General features: G+C 45.2%; 1 protein-coding gene across 1 annotated transcript; it reads right to left on the reverse strand.

The window, feature by feature from the left end:
* Positions 1 to 7,650: 7,650 nt before the first annotated feature.
* On the reverse strand, positions 7,651 to 9,342 carry LOC115910013 (inositol 1,4,5-trisphosphate receptor-interacting protein-like 1). Its single transcript, XM_030959782.1, has 2 exons — positions 9,168 to 9,342; positions 7,651 to 9,056 (listed from the first exon to the last, which is right to left on the reverse strand). Exons 1-2 carry the CDS (start codon positions 9,340 to 9,342, stop codon positions 7,651 to 7,653), a joined length of 1,581 nt encoding a protein of 526 aa, XP_030815642.1.
* Positions 9,343 to 23,315: the final 13,973 nt, after the last annotated feature.

Genomic DNA, 23,315 nt, shown 5'->3' on the forward strand with positions numbered 1-23,315 from the left:
ACACAAGGTTCCTTGGTTTAACAACAAAAAAAAAGCTGTATAAAATTTTTCAACAATAACAAACTAATTTCCAGTCAACCTGCACTGTTTCTTTGAGATAGAAAAAAAAACTGTTTAATTTTAGAACAGTATAACTAATTTAGAGACCTGTGAAATGTCTTTAAGATTAACACAATTTTTAAATAAAAATATAATTTCTCACTAAGAAGTAAGCAAGTTTAATTTCAAAACTCATGAATACCAAGGTCTGTCAGAGTTTTGCCATGGAAAAGGCCAGAAGCCACACATTTTACAAAAAGTGGAAAAATGCTGATGTGTTGGTTATCACTTTCTGTAGTTTGTATGCAGAAGCTGGTGTGTCAGCTGAGCAAGCTTTCTAAACAATAGCACTCCCTGACCTTGAAGATTTAGGAGGCTTTGGTTTTAAACCTACTTTGGTGCATACATTGTTCTCTCCAATTAGTTGCAGCTTCCTGATGAACTCTACTATTTCTAAAAAAGGGTCTTGGCTAGTTTGATTTTAAAGCAATTGGTTATTTTTGTGGGGAAGAGTTAAATGGGAAATTCTCAGGATGTTTAAAAAATTTAAATTATCAATTTTCAACAAAATTGTAAAAGAAGGAGGCATTATATCTTGATGTCTCCAGCAAAGCATCCTCCTCATCCTCTGCAGCACAGGTTTCTGATACTCAGACTTTCTTCTGTGCCTCAGGCAACCACAGACTCGGTGTGAAGGCAGGGAAAGAACAGTTAAATACAACTGTAAAAGCTGAAATTAAAAAACTCTTCCTCTCCTACCAAGTTGAATATCATTGCCTCTCTTTGAACCTCCATAGTTCAACATGCTCCACTTGTTCCAAAATTATACAGGGGAAAAAAACTGACCTTGATTTTACATATAAAATCTAAACCTGAAGTATTTGTACACACATATGTATGTGTATGGCAAAACACAACATAAATAAATAATCCATGTTTAGTCACACACAAATTGCATAAAGGGCATGCCATGGATTCAGGGTCCTGTTCGCCCCAGTTTCTAGATCAGGAATGGTGTCATCTGGATGGCTGTCAGGATTCACAGAATGACTACCACACTGACCACAAGTGCCTGAGATTTCTACCAATCATTACAGCACTGAGGAGATGCTGAGAACTTAGTGGGAGAAATGCCTGGGACTCCCAGGTTGGAGCTTCTTAGATTGTAACGGTATTTGTCAGCATGCAAACATTTCATTCCTCCTTCCCAGCCATTTCGAAGCAGAAGTGAGTCAGAAAAGACATCCAAATTGAGATATTATTTCCATGGCATGTTTATAAATACTCACTTCCATAAAATAGAAGATTCACAGAGCACTCCAAAGGATTGTCCTTGTTAAGGCATAAGGCATCATCATGGGAATATGCCTTTGGTTGTTGAAGAGATTTCCCTGGATTACAACTGAGCATATGCCAACAAGCTGGAAGGGTTCCATAGCATGGGAGTGAAGTGTTTGAGGCATCCAAAGCTGTGCTTTAGCACATGTTCCTGCCTAAATCTACTCAGAAGGGAGTCCTTTTGGAAATGGATAGTCCTGCAGTGAGAGGAAGCAATCATTTGTTGAACACCAAGAATGCCTCTCAGTATTATTCAAGTTATGTGGAAATTAGAAACCTGGGAAAAGTGAAGTGAATGTAAACAGTTTGTGATGTTACCTGGAAAATCTCAAAAAATTCAGAAGTAGCAACTCCAATTGCTAACAGCTTTTGGAAGGCCTTTAAGTTCATCTGTTTGCAAGCTAAGAAAACAGATGTAGTTGGATTTTTTTTTCACTATTTTACTGAAAATTAGGAAAGGAACTGGACAGAACTCAGTGCCTAAGCCCCTTGAGAGTGAACAGGTTTTGAAAAAGACGTTTTGTTGTACCTTTTTCCTTTCAGAGGCTGAGCACCAGAGAAAACAAGATCAAAAAGGCAGAATTGCTTTGGTTATGTCTGTATCCCTTTTACCTCGGCCTCTGCTAATGCTCTGGTCAGTCAGCACAGAAGCTTGTTTCAAACAGGTTTTGGAGAAAATACTTATTTGCATGGGAAATTTGATAAAGTTCCACAATTAGTTCAGCTATAGTAAGGCATTGTGATTCCAGGCACATTTCAGCTTCACTGTCAGGGTGATTTCTCTCTACAGAAGAGATTTAGCTTCCTGTTGTGCTAACAAAACTAAAGAAATTCAGAACAGAAATTAGTAAAAGATTAATCCGCTATAAAGTTTAAGTCATCTTATAGCAATTCACTTCAAAATCCCATTTCCAGCTAAATTAGTTTTAATTTCTTAATTAAATAGTCAGTCACAGAATTTCATTAAAAAGAAACACGCCCTAAATTTTTTTTTCATTTGTTTTTAAGACTCCCAGTGAGTCCTTCTCCACTGGCTGGCCAAAGACAGTAACACATTAAGGATTTGAACTTCTTGGCCACATCTGTGTGCAGATCCCAGCCTCCCCACCAGCTCATATCCCAAGTTGTGGGCAAACAACCACACATGTACTCCTCCCATGGGTGCACAAATACTCAGCATGATATTCCCTGGGGTCTGTGCTTCAACATGCCATTAATGAAAGTTCTGAGACATGCTCAGAGTGATTCTTGCCCCTGTGGTGTAATTAAATATTTCCTCTTTTGTGAGCAGAGGTGTTATATATAGCTTCCGAGTTCTTAGATGTCTCAACCGAATCACAAAGTTGCCTTTGAAGTATCCGTGAAATCACAGAAACGAAGTTTAGGGGAAAGGGGCACATCCATGACGAAAAGTTAGGCTTGCTAAATGTGGTGGGCTGGGCCCAAGAAAAACTAAAAAACCTGTAAAAGTAAAAAACAAACTGGAGAACTGGAAAGCAGGAATACCACTGAAGCAATGGAATGGAACCAAGCAGAAGAAAATGTTGATAAAATATCCAATAAAAACAGAGCACTGGTGATGTTTGTTCCATGGAATGGCTCTGCCCCCTCTGCTGCAAACCTCTAGCACAGAGCAACTCAACAGGCTGTGTCAGGAAACAATTCTGCCAGCATAGGGTATAATATATAGAAAGATATGGATATGGAATTAGTGTTGTATCATTTTATTCTATGGTGAAATCCTCTAAGCAAGCCCCCTTTCAGAAGTAAAAGGCCCTGGAATAAGCTCAATAAGGCAGGTATTCTCATTGGAGTAGCTTAGAAATTCAGTGTAACTTGGATCAAAGGGAAAGGAAGATATATAACAATCCTTCTTCTTCAATTGGTTGCCAAAACCTAACATGGACATAACATGCATGACCTACTGTGAAGAAAACTACCTCAGCCCAAACCAGTGCACACCTACCTTACAGAAAAACTGTGCAGATCAGCTGACTGGGATTTCTGAAGCACTTCAGGGGCCTCTGAAAAAAAAATATTAAAACGGACTTGTGATGTAAAGTGCTTGTTCTTGGGAATTGCCAAACAAATATAGATGACAATGGGGAGCTTGGCAGTGGTTAAACACACCCAGGGAGTTCTCAATCCTTGCCATTCCCACCCTGAAAACAAAGCTTGTAGATAGGAGAGTGAATGAACATACTTGTAATAGAAGAGGGGAGCGGTGATGTGAGGCACAGCGGCTGCCACAGCATGGCTGGAAAATTGGCCTCATGCTCTGCCAGGAGCTGCTGCATGCCTCAGGAAAAGGAGAATATTGCTCAGTAATGAAGAGGTGGCTCTCATTCCACATGTAGGATTTGGACTGGTGGGGGAAGCTCTTTGAGTCCCTCTGGTAGTAAAAGTGGCCCAACAGAAGAGAATCTGCAATCCCTTGTAGAAGCTAGCTGTTCTTTGGGATTTTCCCCTGTGTCCAACAAGGTGTGGAGCCCCATTCTGCACCTTTTGTCATGCAACAACCATGTTTACTGAGATCAACCCAGTTGTGCATTTCCTGCATGTCTGCATCAGTCCTTCCATGAGCAGCAGCCTTCCAGCCCCTTCCTCAGACATCACTGATGTTTCTGTTCCCTCTCAATAGCTGTCATCTGCAAATCCATCCAGAGATGCTGAGAAATAAAATGTGTCCCCTCCAAATTGCCCTTTCACCACTGAAACTGGCCCAAAAATTCCTATTTGGCCCTCAAAAAAATCCCCTTGGGAAAGATTTCTGACAAGGAATTTAACTGCCTCTAAAAATGAAGATTTTACGTTCCTCAGTACTTCTTTCATGGAAGAGAGGGGGCTGAAAGTGAAAATACTGAAAATATTTCAGTTCTCTGTATTAAAAAGCTGGCTCGTGAAGGAAAAAGACAATAGGAAGGGGTTTTTTTCTTCAGGGAAAGTGAAAGAGAAGAGAAAGCAGACGTGACAAAAAGGAAAAATAAAGCAACTTTGCATGATTTTACATTAATTTTCCTTAAATAGACAAAAACAGCATTTCAAAGTAAGTTTCCCTTCAGAACCCTTCGTTAAGAACAGTTCCCTTTCTGTTTCTAATAGATAACATGTAAATAGGCTATTTTCCTTTCCAATGGATTAGTTTATTTATCTGTTATATAGCAGTTTGCTTTGCAATATTTGATTAAATTAGCTTATGACTTCATTCTTATGTGCTTTGTAGCCCTGGCATTACTGATCTAAAAAGTCAATGGCAACATGAGAGTCAAAGGAGCAACAAAACCTGGAAAGAATCTGAAAAATTATTTGATATGCACACATAAATAGAAGAATATCATTCAAAACATGGTATAGAATGGCAGTATTGCCTAGTACCAGCTATAAACTATGCACTTTGGTTTTAGACTTGCTGCTTTTCTTAAGGATGAGCATGACAGCATCCTCCTGCTTCCCCACAACCACTTGTGTACCAGGCCTCTGGGAGAGCGCTCCTCTTTCCTGCTCCAGAAAGAGTTTCCCAGCACAATTGTTCTGCATTAGAAAGATGTATTTTGGGTGACCAGTTCCAGATAGATTGGTCTGTCTTTTGTGCATAAACAGGCACAGCTACACAGACTGCACTGATGAACCGCCATCTAAGAGTCACAGGCTGCTATTGTAGGTCTTCCCCCTGATTCCTACCCAAAATGCTCAACCCCATCAGCACCATCATTAAGCTCTAGACAGGTGGAACCCTGCCTTACATAGAGGGTGACCCCAGCGCCTCTCCTTCCCTGCCTGTGCCTTCTGCAGGGTTACAAATATATAAAACAGAGGGAGCATAAAACAGAGGGGTATTGTGGTGGCCAACAGCTGGCCTGAAAGCCTCACAGTTTTATTTCATCCTAATTTTATAAATGAAGCATAAGTAATTCTATAAGTACTTTAATTATAAAACTTAACCGGTGCGGACCGTTGGGGAGCAGGCCCGGACCGTTGGGGACACCAGCAGCTATTGGCTGTTTGGCCGGGTGGCAACTGGTTCAACCAATATGGACTGACCAGGCAGACATTCAGATCTGCAAAGGAAGACAGCACTCAATTATAGTTGGTTGCTGTGCCTGAACCTTGGTGTGTGTGTGTATGGTCCCATTCCTGCCTCCGCAATCAAAGTGACAGAGGGGTTCCATACAATAGGCAACTCGAAGTCTTGTACCTTCCGAGTACCTCAGGCAGTGGGGGAAGGAAGAGGGTGATGCACCCGGGAATTAGGATAAAAAAGGAGGCTGCGCCCTTGTCCTGGGTCTCAACAAATGGAGGCACCCCCAGGGGAAATGTCCCTTGGTCTCTCCCTTTATTCCAATAACATGACAGGGCTCCTCTGTGTCCTCCCTGGACTGACCTCTGGCGTCGTGAAGTTTTTTCCCCACAGGGAGACACGCTACTCCTTCAGCGCCCATTCTCCAGCTCTTCTTCTCTGCTTTCTAACACATCTAGAAGCCCGTGTCCTTGCTGCTGCACGGATCTCCCACGGCTCTGCCAGCCACACTCCAGAGCTCCCAGCTCCAGCTGGCAGGGCCTCAGCGCTGGCCCTGTGCCCTCCCGCCCCGATGGCCACACCAGGCCCTGCTTGCTGCCCTCATGGTGGCACTCCTGGCCCCAGTGCTCTCCAAGGCCTTCTCCGGGGGCACCTTCCTGCGGCCCTGCACCGGGCCCAGCAGAGACCTGAGAGGGGCTGTGGACAAGGGCCCGCAAGGACAGCACCAGGCCCAGTGGCTTCCCGCTGACAGCGGGCAAGCTTGGGCTGGAGACGCACAAGAAATTCTTGCCTCTCGGGCTGCTGAGGCCCTGGCCCACGCTGCCCACAGCAGCTGTGGCTGCCCCATCCCTGGCAGTGTTCCAGGCCAGGCTGGACAGGGCTTGAAACAGCCGGGCCCAGGGGAAGGTGTCCCTGCCCTTGGCAGCAGGGTTGCGACAAGACCATTTTTAAGGACACTTCCAAAGGCAGGCCCTTCTGGCATTCTGTGATCACAGGGGCCGGGGGCAGCTGGACTTAATTTCTGATTAGAACCAATTCAGCACTGCAAGTCTGGCTAATTTCAAGGAGACTCTTCACAAGCCCAGATTCACAACTTGTCCCTTTTACCTACACTATAGGTCTGGTTGAGGTCAACAATGTCTTGCACGATCCAGGTTCTGCAATATTGTAGTTTATTGAATCAAGAGCAACGAAATTTCCAGGTTGCTACTCTTAAAAGTACTAGCTATAGAACATTATTGTTGGTCCCCAGAAGACAGACACACGCTATATGTCTTTACTACTACATTTAAAAAAGTTCTTCTATGCAATATATAAGATATAATTGGTAGGTATGTTATAAATGTATCAATTTTATGAAAATCTTTTCATAACATGATATAATATATATAAGATATAAATGCCCTAAGAGCATTAATATATATCACAAATTAGAGTGACACTAAATATTGGCTGTATTGCATTCTAAAAACAAAATTACGTATTTGACTCTTTAGAGTAATTTCTTCTCATGATACAATAGTTACATAATTTGTATTGTTGATTTAATTTCTATTATTCTATTGGCTTTTATTATATTTTACTATTATATATGATAACTGATAAGCTTTCTAGCATGTAATATGTACACATGGGATATATATGTATTTATATATATATATATATATCTACACACAGAATTTCACAATCTCGATGTTCACATATACAAAACACCAGGTCAGCTCCAACACAGTTGGTACAATGCTGACCTGAAGGATTCCCATGCGGGAACAAGGAGAAACACCATCCATTGACTGATGTCAAACATTGCCCAAGGATTGTGGAGTCACTCTCCCCAGAGAGAGTCAAGAACCTTGATCCGAACGCAATCCTTTGCAGTGTAGAGCGGGAAGACCTGCCTGGAGCACCCCTGAATCAAATGATACCACCAGTGGTCCTTCCAAACGTTCTCTCGTCTGGGATTCTGAGATCGGCGTCTTTGCACAAGGTGAAGCTCTCAGAGGGAAAATGGACTCAAAGAAAGCGGTGAGGGAACAATAGCATTTCCTCGTGCGTGTTCCTTGATCTCTGTAGCCAACCTGTTCATCACCGGATGCAGTGCTGGGGAGGCTCTTAAGACAGCACTGCTTGCTGCTGATGGCATAGTGCTGCTACGCAGCGTTTTCCCTTCCCTCTCCGAAGCCCACATTCTCCCTTCTTTTCCCTGCCACCAGGTGTGAGCCTCACAAGCACAGCTCTGTGCAGGAGAACCTCTTTCACTGTCCATCTTTAAGGATCCGTTTCAACCAATGCTGCAGATCCACGTACTGGCTCATTGCCTGGGAGTGGGCAACCGGATCCATCACCAGGTCATGGAAGAGATTGCATGGCCTGGCCATTAGGACCTCTGGGGGCAAGATGATCCCCCCAGGAAGCCTCTGGTTGCCCACAATGAAGTGATTGAGGCGCCTGATTTCCACACATGCACGCAGGCTCTCGCTGATATCCATCAGCCGCCTCACAAAATTTCTCCTGCACCACTGTGACACGGGCAAGATGCTCAGGAGGTGCATGACAATGGTCTTGATGGTATAGGTGGAGAAGCCTAAGCCCAGCTGAAGACGAGTGAAGAACTGCAGGCATTTCAGGTGCAAGCTGTCAGGGGGAGCCCGCCTGGCAATGTACCTGAAGAACTTCATCTCGGCCACAGCGTAGCTCTCTGGCCAGATTGTGCTGGAGGTATGGGCTTGCCTAGGCTGGCTGCTTACAAAGACGTCCGAGTTGCCTTGCCGCACCCCAAACAGCATCTCGATCCGGTAGCTTTCTCTGCCATTGGTCACCTTGAACTGGCAGGAGCGTCTGGGGGGCAGCAGCACTAAATGCCAATGGTGTGACTCAAGCAAAGCCGGCCAGATTGCTCTCACCACCTGGTAGAACCAGCGGGCAGTTTTCTCCACGTCCAGGTAGGAGCCCGTGCACAGGGTATGAAGGAGGCTGGGATCCTGATGCCTCCTCAGCTCCTCCTCAGGGTGGTGCAGGAAGCACAGCATGTTCTCACCCTGCTTCTCGCTCGTGCAGGTGCACTCCTGCTGCACGCGGATTTGGAAGTTCCTCAAGTGCCTCTGCCCTGCAGTGCCCAGCTCTAGGTGGAAGCTGTGCCCTCGGGGAGGTGTCATGGGTATGAGCACCTGGTACACAACATCCTGCTCACGGGGACTCCAACCTTCGAAGGCACTGCCCACCCCAATGGCTCCTTGCAGCACCGGATAGAAACTGTTGGACAAGACCCGTCGAAAATAAATTGCAAAATGCTCCATCAGGGTTCTTGTCCACATGCATCCTTCCTGCAGGTCCTGCACAGGCCACTGTATGCGCTGCATTATGTTTCTTCCAAAGTTATCGGCACGATCACGGTACTCTTCCACTTGATTTCCAGCATCATTGACGTTCGCTGCATTTCCAGCCTCATTGCCAACTTCATTTGCAGCATCGTCAACATCCTCTGCACGGCCATCACTGTCGTCTTCCTCCACTTCCATGTCGCTGTCTCCTTCATCTTCATTTCCAACGTCTTCATATCCATCCTCATTTCCAACATCTTCTTCATATGCATCTACATTTTCGACTTCCTCTTCATTTACACCATCATGTCCTTCTCCTTGCTCCTCTCTCCTCAGGCTCCCTTTCCTCCACGTATGCCGCAGTGCCAAGAGAAGGAGCAGGAGCCCAGCAGGAGCCCAGACCTGCCAGTGCTGCCAGGCAGAGCAGAGCAGGTCTCCCCAGGCCAAGACACCCTGCTTCACCAGGACCAGCTGCTCCACCTCCCGCTCCAGACGAATCTTCTCTTCCTGGAGCTTGGCACGCACCTCCATTCGCAGACGTGTCACTTCATCCAAGCCATCATCCACGGGCTGTGGGTACTGGACTACACTTTGCAAGAGCAAGAGCCACAATACCCAGGTATCCATGGTCTGCAGGAGGATGGAGAGAAAGCTTTGAGAGGGGCTGAGAGGGAGGCAGCTGGCAGCAGGGACGGGCAGGGGGGCAGCAGGGACAGGAATCCCAGGGATCTGGGAGCAGGAAGGACAGGACCCCAGAGCAGCCAGGCCCGTTCTGCTGCCCGAGCAGCAGCAGCAGCAGCATGGTGCCCTGCCCAAGGCTGTGCCATGAGGGGCTATTCCTGGATGCAGGGGGAAAAGCCAGCCCCGGGTGCAGCATTTCTGCCCCGGCCCTTCTCCCCAGCCCAGCCTCCCCACCACGTGCGCACTCACTGCTTGCCCAAGTAATACAGGGCCAGCGTTACCTGCTGGGGCCTTGTATAGCTGCCCCCATTTGTGACATGGCCCCATGATGCCATGGATGTCACAGTACACCACAGTCAGCCCAGCTCCACCCTGTTATCTGCAGGAAAAGACCCTGCAGATAACAAAGTCTAACTGCATGTTTAACACTACCCACTCCACTAATCAGCTAGGGCCGAAAATGCCACATCCACATGACTTTTAAGTCTCTCTGAGGGTGGCCACCCTGACATTTCCCTGGCAACCTCTTCTCAAGCTTGATATCCTTTTCGTTGATAGAGCCCAGTCTAAAACTCCTGTGGCACAACTTTAGGTAATTTTCTCTGGCCATGTTTTTTCCCTGTGCTGATATAATGATTCCACCCTGGTAACAACCTCCCTTCAGGGAGCTGTAGACAACTATAAGGTCTCCCCGAGGCACTTTTTCTCTGTGCTGGACACTTCCACTTCCCTCAGGCCTTCTTCATCACACTTGTGTTCCAGACTGGTCCTCAGCTGCATGTTGCTTCTGTGCATACAGTCAAGCACATCCATGTCTTTCTTGTCATGAGGAGACGAAAAGTAGATGCAGGATTTGTGGTACAGCCTCACCAGTGCCCCATGGGGGAGGACAATCACTGCTCTGCTCCTGCCGGCCACACTGCTTCTGGCAGAACATGGGATGCCATTGGCTTCTTGCCAATTTCACACATGCTTGCCCTATGACTGGAGATACGGCTTAAAAAAGCCAATTCTTGCCAAACCACCTTTTGCTGACCCAAAGCACCAATTGATGGTAAAATCTTAGGTCGGGTATTAGCATTTTAGGAGTTTTGCAGATTTGGAATGAACATGCAACCATCCAGTGTGGTGTAGCCCTGTCCTACACTGTGGTGACATACTCATCTGAAGCTGTGGGCTGTCCCCTCCCTCATGCCATGTCAGCAGTGCCACAGGCCAGGGTTCTTGCACCTGGAGGATGAACATCAGACAGGGACAGCTTGGTTTTCTGTGGTCTCACCAAGACCCTTCCATGCACATCTGCAGGGTTTAATTCTACCACCTGAGGTTCACCCTATAACCAATAAGGAGAGCAACACAACTGAGTCCTTCCATCAAATTATTTAATATAGCATTACACAAGGATTTTCACTTAAAATAAAGGCAGAAATTCTCAGGTAGTTTTTTCATGTCTTCATTGTGTTCTAGCACCTATATTGGCATGTTATTATCAGCCAGGATGAGAGCAGAGGGAAAGAACTCCTCATTCTAGTCACACCACAGCAGCTAGGGTTAGTACACTTGGAGTGAGGGATGATTCCTCCTTAAAAATACTGACAGAGGCATGAAGAAGGCATCTGCCTCTCTTCAGACCCACAAAAGCTCCAGGTGAAGTTCACAGCAGTAGCAATGTCAAAGGTGCCTCTTACACATTTCTCTCTTCTCCTGCCCTAGCCTCCCCAGAGCACCAGAGAGGGAAGGACAAGGCAGAGCCAGGCAAAATACTAAGATCTGCAACCAGATTCTCCATCTTAGTGTATTTATTGACATGGTGTAGGATTAAGTGCAAAGTTTAATGGGGAGGGAGGAGGAAGCAAAGCCCGGAAGAAACTGAAGCGATACACAGAATAAATAAACTCTACAACTAGATATAGTTATGAAGCGGGTATGTATGTCAGTGCTCTGCGCAAGCAATATAGCTCTCATGAAAACTTGTGCCCTGACCTTCAGTCTCACTCACATCTTTATTGACGAAGGTCTTCCATATGCAATACATTGCACAACTTTTCTATGCATATTTAACTCCTGGCCCCGCCTGTTCTCGTCTCATATGGCAATCACATCTACGCCCTTCTGGGCATGCGTTGTTTGCTGTGGTGGTCGAACAGGGGTCTCTGCTGGTCTCTGAGGCTGAAGATTGTGGTCATCTTCGTGACTGAACTTTTGAACTTTTCTCCTTTGCGCATGCGCTTTTGGTCTCTTGGTGCTTATCTGAGTACGTCTGTCGGTCTTGATTAGCTTGGAGACAGAGGAGTCTTTTTATCTGGGCTCTTTGCATCACTTGGTCTTTTCTGGTATTGTTCTTTATGCAAGAAACTTCAGAAATTTGCATCTTCTTATGCTTTTTGTACCATGGCAGAGGTTTCTTAAGTAAAAAGGTTAAAATTCAACACATAGTTCTACAGGCTAAACTTTAAATGCTTAATTCATATTGCTAATTCAAGTGAACTCCAAAAATCTCTATTTCAAAATGAGGAAAATTGCATACAAATAACTGATAATGGCATTAGAATCTGAGTGGGAAAGGTTGGCAGCTCCACACCTCTTTTTTTTTGTTTCTTTGTTTAAATAGCAAGACAGTGGAGTGCCCTTTTGAAAGCAGAGAAACCTGGATATTTCTGTTAGGAATTATAGACAGCACACCCTTAATAGTATTATTTTTCTAGACCCATTATCTGAGACTTGCTCTCATCTACTGTCTTGGTTTGGAAAGACAGGTGTCTGCTAGGGAAGGCAGGAGCCTCCCCCAAAATGGAAAATGTAAACCCCCTCCCTCTGAATTGCTGCAAATTATAAATTAAGGGGGCTCTTGGGCAAAAAATACAGGAGCAGGAATAACAGTTCTTTACTAGGGAAGAAAATAAAAAGATGAAATAAACAATGCAATAAACCAAAACAATTCACTGACAGAGTCAGAACACAACCTGACACCCTGTTGGTCAGGGTGTTGGTAGCAGTCCAATTGGAATTGTGGCTGCCGTCCTCCTGGAGTGTCAGGAGTGGTTCCATTGGAGCAGGGATCCTGTAGAAAGGTGTAGTCTTCCTTTGAAGATCCAGTGGAAGGGGCAGCTGTTCCTCTGGGAAAATCCAGTGGAGAAGCGGTGCTGGTGTTCCAGAATCTCAAGATTATATCTGGGTAGCAATGCTTGGCTCCTCCCTCTGGGTGGAGCATCTCACAATGGGACACTATAGTTCTTATCAGTCATGCAGTGACATTCAATAGCCTATTATCAGCAGATGTCTCCTCAGAGGGAGGAGTGGTTGTGGAAGAGATAAGGAAAACTGCCCACTTAACAGAAGATAACTGCCATACAGATACCAAAGGAATACAATTTGCTTGGCAATCCAGGACATCTACTTAAGGTAATCATTGAAGAATTTAAAAATACAACTCAGTCACTGCTTCAAAGGCTGGGTTTTGGCTGTTTTTTCCCCAAGGGAATACAAAGGTATCACTATCACAATGTCTCTTCCCATGGTAATTATCTGAGTATACTTTGGACACTGGAATCTGGGAAAAAAGGCTGTAAGTGTGACCACTGTGCCTTAAAAAAAAATAACCTTCATAAGTATTGTTGCAGGAAGTCCCCTGAGCAGGCAATGACTGAAGTGGTCAAGCTGGAGAAGGATTGTCCTTCTCAGACGTCCTGGCTACTATCCAGCACCGCTAGCAGTAGGGGAGCACTATCCCAATCTCCATGGTTCAGGACAGCACCTAAGGCAAACGCTCTGTGCTATGACAGCTTCTTCTTGTCATAGAACGTGGCTTGGCTTATGGCTACAGTCAGCAGAAAAAGAAGAGAGTGAATCCAGGTTTATTAGGTCCCAGGGGAACCAACAACTGAAGAGAGGAGTCAGGGAGATTGCAACAGCTTATAAGGAGGGAGGGAGACAGGGGAGGAGTTGGTCCTCTGGCAAATAGAGTTTTACAGGGGAGTGGGATACAAAAGATTGACTTAGGGAAAACCCCAATGGGGATAACTTGAGGGTGGGGCCCTGGCCTCTGAACCAATCACTTGACATGCTAGCTGGAAGTTTCTAGGGAGAAGGATGGGAGCGCTGAGTGATGGACAGGGCACCGGGGAGGGATTTGAGAAAGGATACATTAGTCTCCAAGGCAACTGGGGAGGAGTTGGGATAACTGGCAGCACAAGGGAGGGAGGAGAGAACCAGGGCAGAGCCATTACATGATAGGGGGAACAGAACAGTCCAACATATACAGACGCAACACAACAAATGACGAGTCTTGACTCCCTGATTGCAGAAGGCTGAACAAAAGCTTTATTAAGCTATACTGTATTACACTACATACTACACCAATACTATACTACTACTACACTAAAAGGAAAAACCCAGCGCCCTTGCTGGATAGTCCGATGCACACGTGGCCCCGATTGGTCAAATGAAATCAAAACACCATCACCAGAGTCCAATTAAGAAACTACCTTTTGGTAAACAATCTCCATAACACAATCCACATGTGCCAAGCAACAGGAGCAGCAAATAGAGATAACAATTGTTTTTCTTTTTTCTCTGAGCTTTCTCACAGGCTTCCTCAGGATTTTTCCTGGGAAAGTTATGCCTGCTGCTCTCTGTGAAGAGAGCTACGGCCACACATAAGGTGGTCTCATGTCCCAGTGCACAGCCACTCCATCACAGCCAGGCAGGAGATTCTACCCAAGCAGAGCCATCCTCCAAGGTTCTAGCACAGAACAGTTCAGTTGGAGGTGCTGGTTTACATCAGTGTTTTTTTCTTTCCCTTCACAAATTAAAGGATATCTCTGCCTTGATTGGTAATCACAGAGAAATGCAGATTTGCATCTAACAATAGTCTTTCTGGCAAACCCCCATCTTCATGGAAAGTTCTTTAATTCACCATGTGTTTGTTCAGATTTTCAACTTCTCATATCATAAAATGATTCCTGAAATTTCTCATTTACTGGATTATTCACCATTTAGTCATTATGTTAACTTGGGCACCTTAAAAGGGAATTTTATACAGATTTTGTCATGCAGGAAGGCAGATGAGTATGCACACACCTCCTCCATACACAGTCAGAAACTACAGAGAGGTGAGAAACAGCATTGTAAAATGAAAAGTAACAGGGCCTAAAAAACCCTCGAAAACAGGTTATACAGCAGCATCTTCCCAGAGTCCCTTTCCCTCTGCAGGAGCAGTGCCTGCCCCTGCCATGAATAGGTAGTGGGATGTTTTCCTGTGGAGACCACCCTTGGCCACCTCTGGCCTACTTCCAGCATATCGCATGAGGAGCACCTCACCCTGGCTTTCCTTGCTATGAGATCAATCTAGTTTGCAAAGCACCCTCCTTTTACTTTTTTTAAATAAATAATCTTCATTAGTGAAGTCAGCAAGCTAAAACAAGCATTAAAACACCTCCTCACAGAAAGATAAATATGAAATTAAACTCACAGCAATTGGATTACTAGAGCTGTCAAATCACAGAAAGAATAATTCCAGAGAAGAATATATATCCAGCTATTAGTTAATTTTCCAGTACACTAATTCAGGCTATTTGCTGATGGATTTTGCCATGCCTGATTATCAATCAGTTAAAACCAAAACCTCTTGCTTGGAAACTACTGGTTATGCACAGCATTTCTCCAGAGATAATGCAAGCAGGATTTCCATAAACTTGCTTTAGCTCCCTGATAGACAATTAATTCTTAAACCCCTCATGCTGGATTTGCTTCAGTGCTTGGATGAGAGGACATCAGAGATATTGAAAAGTAATAAGGTCCAATACTCTTTGCTACATGCAAATATAGCTAAGTATGCAGAGAGGCTGCCACTGAACAGTCAGCACAATTATCTGCAGCTAATCCAAAATAGCTTATGAGCAAAACCAGAGTGAGCAGTTCATGCCACTACTAGGATTGCAAAGGAGGCTTTCTTGATTGCACTGGCTTTAAGCCAGCAACAAATGGATTTTCTGGAGCCACCAAGTTTGTGATAGATTTTGTTCCAGAGGAAAGTTGTGATGAGGAGGAAGTGGGATCACCTCCCAGACGTTTGTCCATGGTTCTCCCCATAACAGGTCAGCACCCAGGTGCCCACACTCCTCCCACCCTGCCTTCCATTTGTGTCCCATGGGTGGAGTCTGTCACTCTCACAAGCACTCTGTGACAATCTTGTTATAGGTAAAAGTTAAGTTAAATTAGGGTATAGTTCAATTATATTGTATTAATTATGCTATATTAATTGTATTATGTTAAAGGGTGGGGCTGATTAGAATGTTCTAGGAGAAGGGTCCAGGATTTGGTGGAACAGTGGTGTGGCGGGGCAAGGCGAGGTCAAAGAGGGATTGGATGGAAGACCTGACCAATCATTCAAAGCCCTGCAGAAGTGATCGGTCCAGAATGAACGGCGTTAAAGACCAATGAGAAGCCTGGAAATGGACCAGTCATCATGCGGATCCAAAATGGACCAATCCTGGATTCAAAGGGGGCTATAAATGGAGGAAGTTCGATTGGGGGGCGGGGGCGTTCTTCCTTTTGGATTCTTGTTTTCTTTTGGGAAGAACCCAGTGCACTTGGGGTTAGCGCACTGTTTTGGTTTTGGCTCGCTGTGTGGGTGCCTGGGCTTATCCTGGGTACTCTGTTCCTTGTAGCTATTTTAATAAATGAGAACGTCTTTCTCCAGAGAAAGTTTGGCCTCGTTCATATTCATAACAATCCTGCTTGGTCTAGGAGCGGCCCTGGAAGGCATCCATGCAGCATCCCCACGATGGCAGACTATGTATTTTGAAAAGGATTTTCCAACATGCTTTAGTTTGGTTTAACTCCCACTGAATTCACAGCTAAGTCAGTGGTGGGAGTCTTCAAAAAAGAACGCCCACGGGCCAGAGAAAGCACCATTTTTGGACAGTATCAATGTCTCCTGTGGGTAGAGGAGGTAGGAGGGAAGGCACTATCTGCCTGGCACACATTCCACATCTCCTCACACACAGTCACCTTTCAGAGACCTTTCTTCTGCCCTCAGAGCTGTGTGGTCACTTCCACCCATTTATTACTACCAGTGCTAGCAGCATTTCATACCCAGCTTTGTAGGAATAACCTCACAAGAACAAGGCAGTGAGAAGTCAGAGAGCATTTTCCAGTATGCTCAGTGAGGTTGTTTGCTGATGGATTTTGATACACTTGATTACTGAGCCATTAAAAAATCTCTTTGGAGGTACTGTCTGCCCGCCAGCATTTCGCCAATGGGTATTCTCCTGAGCATTTATGTGACAGCTTACATGCAGCTGGGCTCCAGCAAAGACTCAGGCCACCTGTCTCAGGCTCTGCGCCATCAGAAGCAGCACAAGCTGGGACCTCAGAGCTGGCATTAAAGCACACTACGCTCAGCCTGCTGGTCACTGAACCTCTAAGGTTCCTCTAAGGGACACAGACCTGAAGGTTCCCAACCATCCATCAGGATTGTGTTTTCTTGCCTGTGTTACTCTGTCCTTCTGCTGTCAGCATCTTCTTGGAAGGTAAGACAAGGAGAACTGTGAGGCTGTTGAGAAAATACAAACTTTCCCTATGTACCCTCCAGCTATCCCCCCAGTACCAGCCAAGTTTCTTCCTCCTCCAGGCTACCTGTGCCTGATTGCTCTCCTTCTCCAGGTAAAACTGAAATCCACTTCCTTCCTTGCCCTGCCACAACTCACAACTGTCATGGGGTCGACAGCCAGCTGAACACGAGCCAGCAGTGTGCCCTGGTGGCCAAGAAGGCCAACGGTATGTTGGCCTGTATCAGGAATAGTGTGGCCAGCAGTAGCAGGGAGGTCATTCTTCCCCTGTACTTGGCACTGGTGAGGCCACACCTTGAGTGCTGTGTCCAGTTCTGGCCCCTCAGTTTGGGAAGGACGTTGAAACCCTTGAGCGCATCCAGAGAAAGCAACGAGGCTGGTGAGGGGCTTGGAGCACAAGCCCTGTGAGGAATGACTGAGGGAGCTGGGGGTGTTTAGCCTGGAGAAAAGGAGACTCAGGGGTGACCTTATCACTCTCTACAGCTGAGAGGTGCACTCTCTACCTGCAAGGTGGGTGTAGTCAGGTGGGGTTAGTCTCTTTCCCCAGGCAGCAACTGACAGAACCAGAGGACACAGTCTTAGGCTGTGCCAAGGGAAATATAGGTTGGATATTAGGAAAAAGTTTTTTACAGAAAGAGTGATAAAGTACTGGAATTGTCTGCCCAGGGTGGTGGAGTCACCATCCCTGGATGAGTTTGAAAAAGACTGGATGTGGCACTCGGTGCCATGGTTTACTTGAGATGTTAGGGCATGGGTTGGACTCGATTTTGAAGGTCTCTTCCAACCTAGTGACTTTTTGAATTCTGTGAATTCTGTGAATTTGCTGCCCCTCCTCACAGGTCACTTCCTCAGAGATACTGCCACATCCCCTCACCCATGGAGCTGGAGGCTCTGGGCAAGATTTGCTCTCCCCAGGAGATAGCAAATGACTGTGGAAAAGAGGTACAGAAAATGATAGTCCCCTCACCCCACTGGGGGCTCTGGCAGCTCCACTGCTGAGAAGGAGACAAGCTGAGCAAGAGAAAACTGACAAACCCTGATTAATAATATAGTCATAATGAAACCATGCCAGCTGGCAACAGCATGGTCTGTCAGCAGGGCTGGATTAGTGTGGAGGGAGCCTGCTGTCGTCTGGGTCTGGAAAAATGCGCAGGAATTGTGGAGAGTGAGGGCATCCCCACACCCTCGTCCTTGTCAATAGAAGTCCCACCCTGCACCTGCAGACCAGTCACAGCATGTGACACACTGCTGGCCATGCTGGCCACCCATTTGGACAAGGCAGTCACTGGAGTAATGGTCTGCAGAAGGGAAAAGACTGGGTTTTAGGGTTCACACTGAAGAACTCACTGATCTTACTGACTCTCAGCCTGAGCTGGGCACAGATGGGTTCACAGAAGACACACTTTAGCAAAGGGATTTCACCTGCAAGATGTGCAATGCGGCACTGGCACGTAAAACATGGACAGCGATTCACAGCTACAGATACAATATTTATTAAAGGCCATTTTAAAGACATGGCCACCCCTTGGGATCACATACAAGCACAGTCTGCAGGTCTTTATGCTCCTCAGGTATCACCTGTAAACCCTGTCTCAGGCCAGGTCTTTGGGGTGCTCAATGTATCAGCTCAGCTAAATAGCAAGGAGGTAACTGGACAGTAGTTTCACACTGTCACACATCATAGATAAAGCTAAAAGAGCATTACCATAGAAAATCATTTGGGTGTAAAGCCTTGCCCTGCCTGCTGAGCATTACAGACCAGTCCAAGTGAGACAGCTCAACACGGTACTTTTGCCTGTGTTACACTACAATGTTTTCAATAAACTGCTTCAAAGAAGAGAAAAATATGACTTTTACCTAAAGGGACCTGAATAATCCAGTTCTTCCAAGGAACCTTTCACAAGATGATCATCCTTGATATGGTTGCGCTGGTAGCTTTATCAGTGCTTTAACATTCATGTTTGTGTATGTTCACTTCTCACTGAACACTACTTGGGTTTCTTGAATCTGATGATAGCTGGTACTACACTTAATAGCCTACTCTGTGTAGATGTTAAAAGTTTGCAGAATCTATTTTTGTGGGTTTTTTGCAATAAAGCCTGAGACTTTTATGTTTTCCTGATTCTAAAATAAAGGGAGGAATTATTTCAAAGGGCAAATTAAAAGAGAATTTTAAAAAATGTTGTACCAGCCGGAAGGAGATTGTGGCTTTGGAACGTGAATCAATTTTCTGGATTTCATTTTCTACTCACACACTGGAGCTGCCTTTTCCCACCTCCAGTGAAGAGAACAAGTAGGGACACAACTTCTAATTTGTTTTTTTTTTTTTTAATTATTTAAAAAACTTTTGGTATGGCAGATGACACAAAATGTGTTAGCTGCCCACTTCTGCAGACATGCACAGTGAACTTCAGTAACACACTATGAGCTGAATTAAATTGTCTGCCAAAAGCAAGCAAACTTTTCTAGACAATCTGTTATTTGACACACTCTAACCAGTAAAGCCTGTTGGACCATCTGCTCTGCATAAAGTCCAGGGTACGTATTTCACATGGTCCTAAACTTAGCAGTGAGCCAGAGTCAATATTTCCACAGTGGGGATCCCCTACAAGAAATTATATCAATAGCTCTTGCCCTCTTGGCTTGGTGTCCAAGATCCAGGAAAATCCCTTTCCCCAGCCCCACCTGTTCACTGCCAACCTGACACACCCAGGAGAAGCTACAGTGCTGCACACACAATTCCTACCCATGGGCATCCAGAAATCCCTTATATAACCACAAAACAAACCCAGGATACAACAACTGCACCAGAGGAGGCTGACCTGTTGGAGTTTTCAAACACTCCAGAAATTTCAAACCCTCCATATTCAACATCTTCCTGCCAAAAGAGAGAATACAGCCAGGAAAACTACACACAGACAGACACACATATCTCAGCTGCCCTGAATCAAAAGGTAAAAGGGGGAAGGAAAATTAGCTCATTACTGGATCTGGCTGTACTTCTGCGTCCCTAACATGCTGGCTCAGTCAAAATGTTATCTGCTATCTTTGATATTATTTTAATGTTGGAGGAAGGATAAAGAAATTCTTCTTGCACCACTGAGAAATATTTAAAATTCTTATACACAGCAGCCAGCTGATGTTTCCAGAATTTTTACACAGCTTTTTTGCATTTCAAATACAGCTTCTCTACCAGATACCTTCCCAATGACATCCTGGCAGCTCAGAGTATGAAGATGGGAAGGAGTTGTTGGACCACCTATGTCAGCACCACAAGGGGGACACAAAAGGGAGGAAAATTGGGGTGGACAAGGAGTTAGAATGCCAAAATACTGAAATATGTAGGGGGAAGCACACATAGATAAATTGGATGCTAGAATGAGGCTGTAAATTTAGGTTTATTAATTTCTTCCATAATTTTAGTCAGTGTGTCTTGCAGAATAGCTGACAAAATACAAATATCTGACTCCACTCGGAGTCTTTATCTTACTATGACACTGGTATAACTTAATGTGGCCCAAATTATCCAGACTTTTTCCTATTTTATAACAGAATTGTGTTCTTCAGCTGTGTTTAGGGTCAGATCATATTTTCATTACACCACTGCCATTTCAGATCATATATTTCAATGTTCCATTTACCAGAATGGGCACAACCCTGTAGCTGGGCTCTGTTCCCCAAAGGAAGCTGAAGCACCCACTGTCACAGGGTGTGTGCTCCCTGCAGCCCTAGGATAAGCTCGGTGTAGGCTGCAGCTCTCTGGAGCAGGTAAATCCCAATGGCACCTGCAATAGAGTGCAGGGAACAGCATGAAGCACCCCAACTGCAATTCCCCAGCATTTCATGACAGCAGATTTGGGGAGCTCCCATCTAAGCATCCAGTTACAGTTCTGCTGATAAAATCAATCAGTTTAAGCTACTCCATTCTCCTCTAATATTTAGCTGCTATTCTGTATTATTTTATTGGCTCCTTGCTGAGGGGTATGAAATTAATTATGTGCAGGCTGAGAGAGGGCACCAATGGAAAAAATCCTTAGTAACTTTAATTTTAGCCAGTGGCTAGAGCAGAATGACTTGGGGGACTCTGATAATAAAGCAATGACATAGGGGAAAAGGCTTAGAAAACTAAGGGGGGAAGTGAACGGCGAAGGTACCCTGATGCACTTTGTTGAAAACAAAATGCAAAAATCACAGGGGTGGTTCATTGTGTTTGGGGTCTTTTCCCCTCATTTTTAAGTCCTAGAAAGTAGAGTTGGTTGATGGAGAAGATGGGACAGCAGAGATGTGCCAGTCCTCAGTACTGCTGTCCTGATTTCATTGTCACTTGTCTCAAAACTCATCTCTCCATACCTCAGTCTTTACATCCTGTTCACAGTCTCACCATCCTAGAAAATTTTGAATGGCAGAGGAAATCCATCCATCTCCACAGTGAGCAGAAAGGCTCATATACACTCATTTGTTTCCTTCAAAATAACACTTTCATCTAGTCATTATTAAAATAGTAATTGACTAGAAAAAAAATCACTTGTGAAAAGCTGACAATGGCTTTTACTCTTTGGGGAAATTTTAGCAGCCTCTAAGAGAAAAAACAAGGTCCTTCATACAGACCCAAACACAGCTCATAGAGAGCTCATGGAGAAGAAGGATTTGAATGAGCTGCTTTCATGGTTTGAAAACCTAATTGTCAAAGAGACTTACAGCAGCCACTGTGAGGGTGGCTCCCTGCAAGAAACATAATAGAAACCATTGGGAAAGAATAAAGGAAGTGGAAAAATAGGAAGGAAGTGGCGGAAGGGAGGGAGGGAGGGAGGGAGGGAGGCAGGAAGGAAGGAAGGAAGGAAGGAAGGAAGGAAGGAAGGAAGGAAGGAAGGAAGGAAGGAAGGAAGGAAGGAAGGAAGGAAGGAAGGAAGGAAGGAAGGAAGGAAGGAAGGAAGGAAGGAAGGAAGGAAGGAAGGAAGGAAGGAAGGAAGGAAGGAAGGAAGGAAGGAAGGAGGACAAGCACTATTACTTGTGGCACTCCCACCCATCAAGCAGCTGCCAGAATTTTCTATCTGAAGTTCCCCTGCCCCATTGCAAGGCAGCAAGGGCCTGGCTCCAGGGCTGCAGCCACATGATGGGGTGACAAAAATGTCAGCGTGATCCTGACAGGACCAGTTCCCAAGGAGAAGAAGGAGGTTTGACAGCCGGGACAGCTCTCCAATTCCCTGACTCAGGCTTTACAGGCAATACCAATCTCAGTCAGTGGCTTGATCCTGTTAATGAAAACTTCTGTGCATCCACATTCCCTTAAAGTCACCCTGGTAACTCTGCCCCTTCCACCTGCTCTCCTCACAGCCCTGCCACTCCACCTCCAGAAATATGTATTTTTATGGATGAGTCTGGGTATTTTGGATGAGTAGATGATGGAAAGATGACAGCAAGCAGAAGTTGGGAACCCTTCAGATCTGTCCCACTTCCCAGCTACTGCTGTGACCCAAAGCCACTGCACCACTGGCCACTGCACCGCTGGCCTGTGGGACAGGGAAAGCAACAGAAGCTCCTGTAGGGCTTAGTAAGGGACCTTAAAGATCATCCAGTTCCCACACCCCTTCTATGGGCAGGGACACTTTCCACTAAACCAGGTGTTGGCATATTCTTTTTGGCTCTGTCACTTTATATTTATTATTAAAATGGTGCCAAGGCAGTGGCTACATCTCAAGTGTAAATAGTGCGTTTTTATACTACACCAATTTATGGAGTGGGTGTCTGTATGATGGATTAGTAAAATTCCACAGCATGTTTTAGGAATCAAACACAGACTCTTTATCAACGAGGTCAGACACATCAAGGGTATTAGAAATTTACTCTCAGCATAAAAAGCAGATTAAAACATTAATTTTTGGTCTCAGCATGTTTTTGGTTCAAGCACATTAACTGTCTTTTCTCCCCTGTATGTTTTCAAAAGAATGACTTGTTTATAACAGGTTTAGGCAAGCTGGTGTTGAAAAGGGAATATGACCCTTTCTTTCATTAAATATCAATATCTAGACTTCCCCTGTTGGAAGTACAAGCACTGAGTTTATTTATGTCAGAGGCATGGAACACAAAACTCAGAGCACATGGATTAAAATCCAGCAGTTTCCTTGAGCAGTAATAACCATCTAACCACGGTAGCACTAGCTAATCCTCCTAGCGCTGGTGGCTTTTTCCTGCCCCAGGTCATATGCCTGGAATCACACACTGGAACTGAATTCTGATCACCAGCACAGGGCAAGAAGTTCAGGACAGCTTCCCAAGAGGAAAAGGCCAGACTGATACCAAATCACTGCCCAGGCCCTCCTGCCCCCTCTCCCCTGCTCTCCACAAGCC

Source organism: Camarhynchus parvulus, chromosome 1A (assembly GCF_901933205.1).
Source record: "Camarhynchus parvulus chromosome 1A, STF_HiC, whole genome shotgun sequence".
In the NCBI taxonomy this organism is placed as follows: Eukaryota; Metazoa; Chordata; class Aves; order Passeriformes; family Thraupidae; genus Camarhynchus; species Camarhynchus parvulus.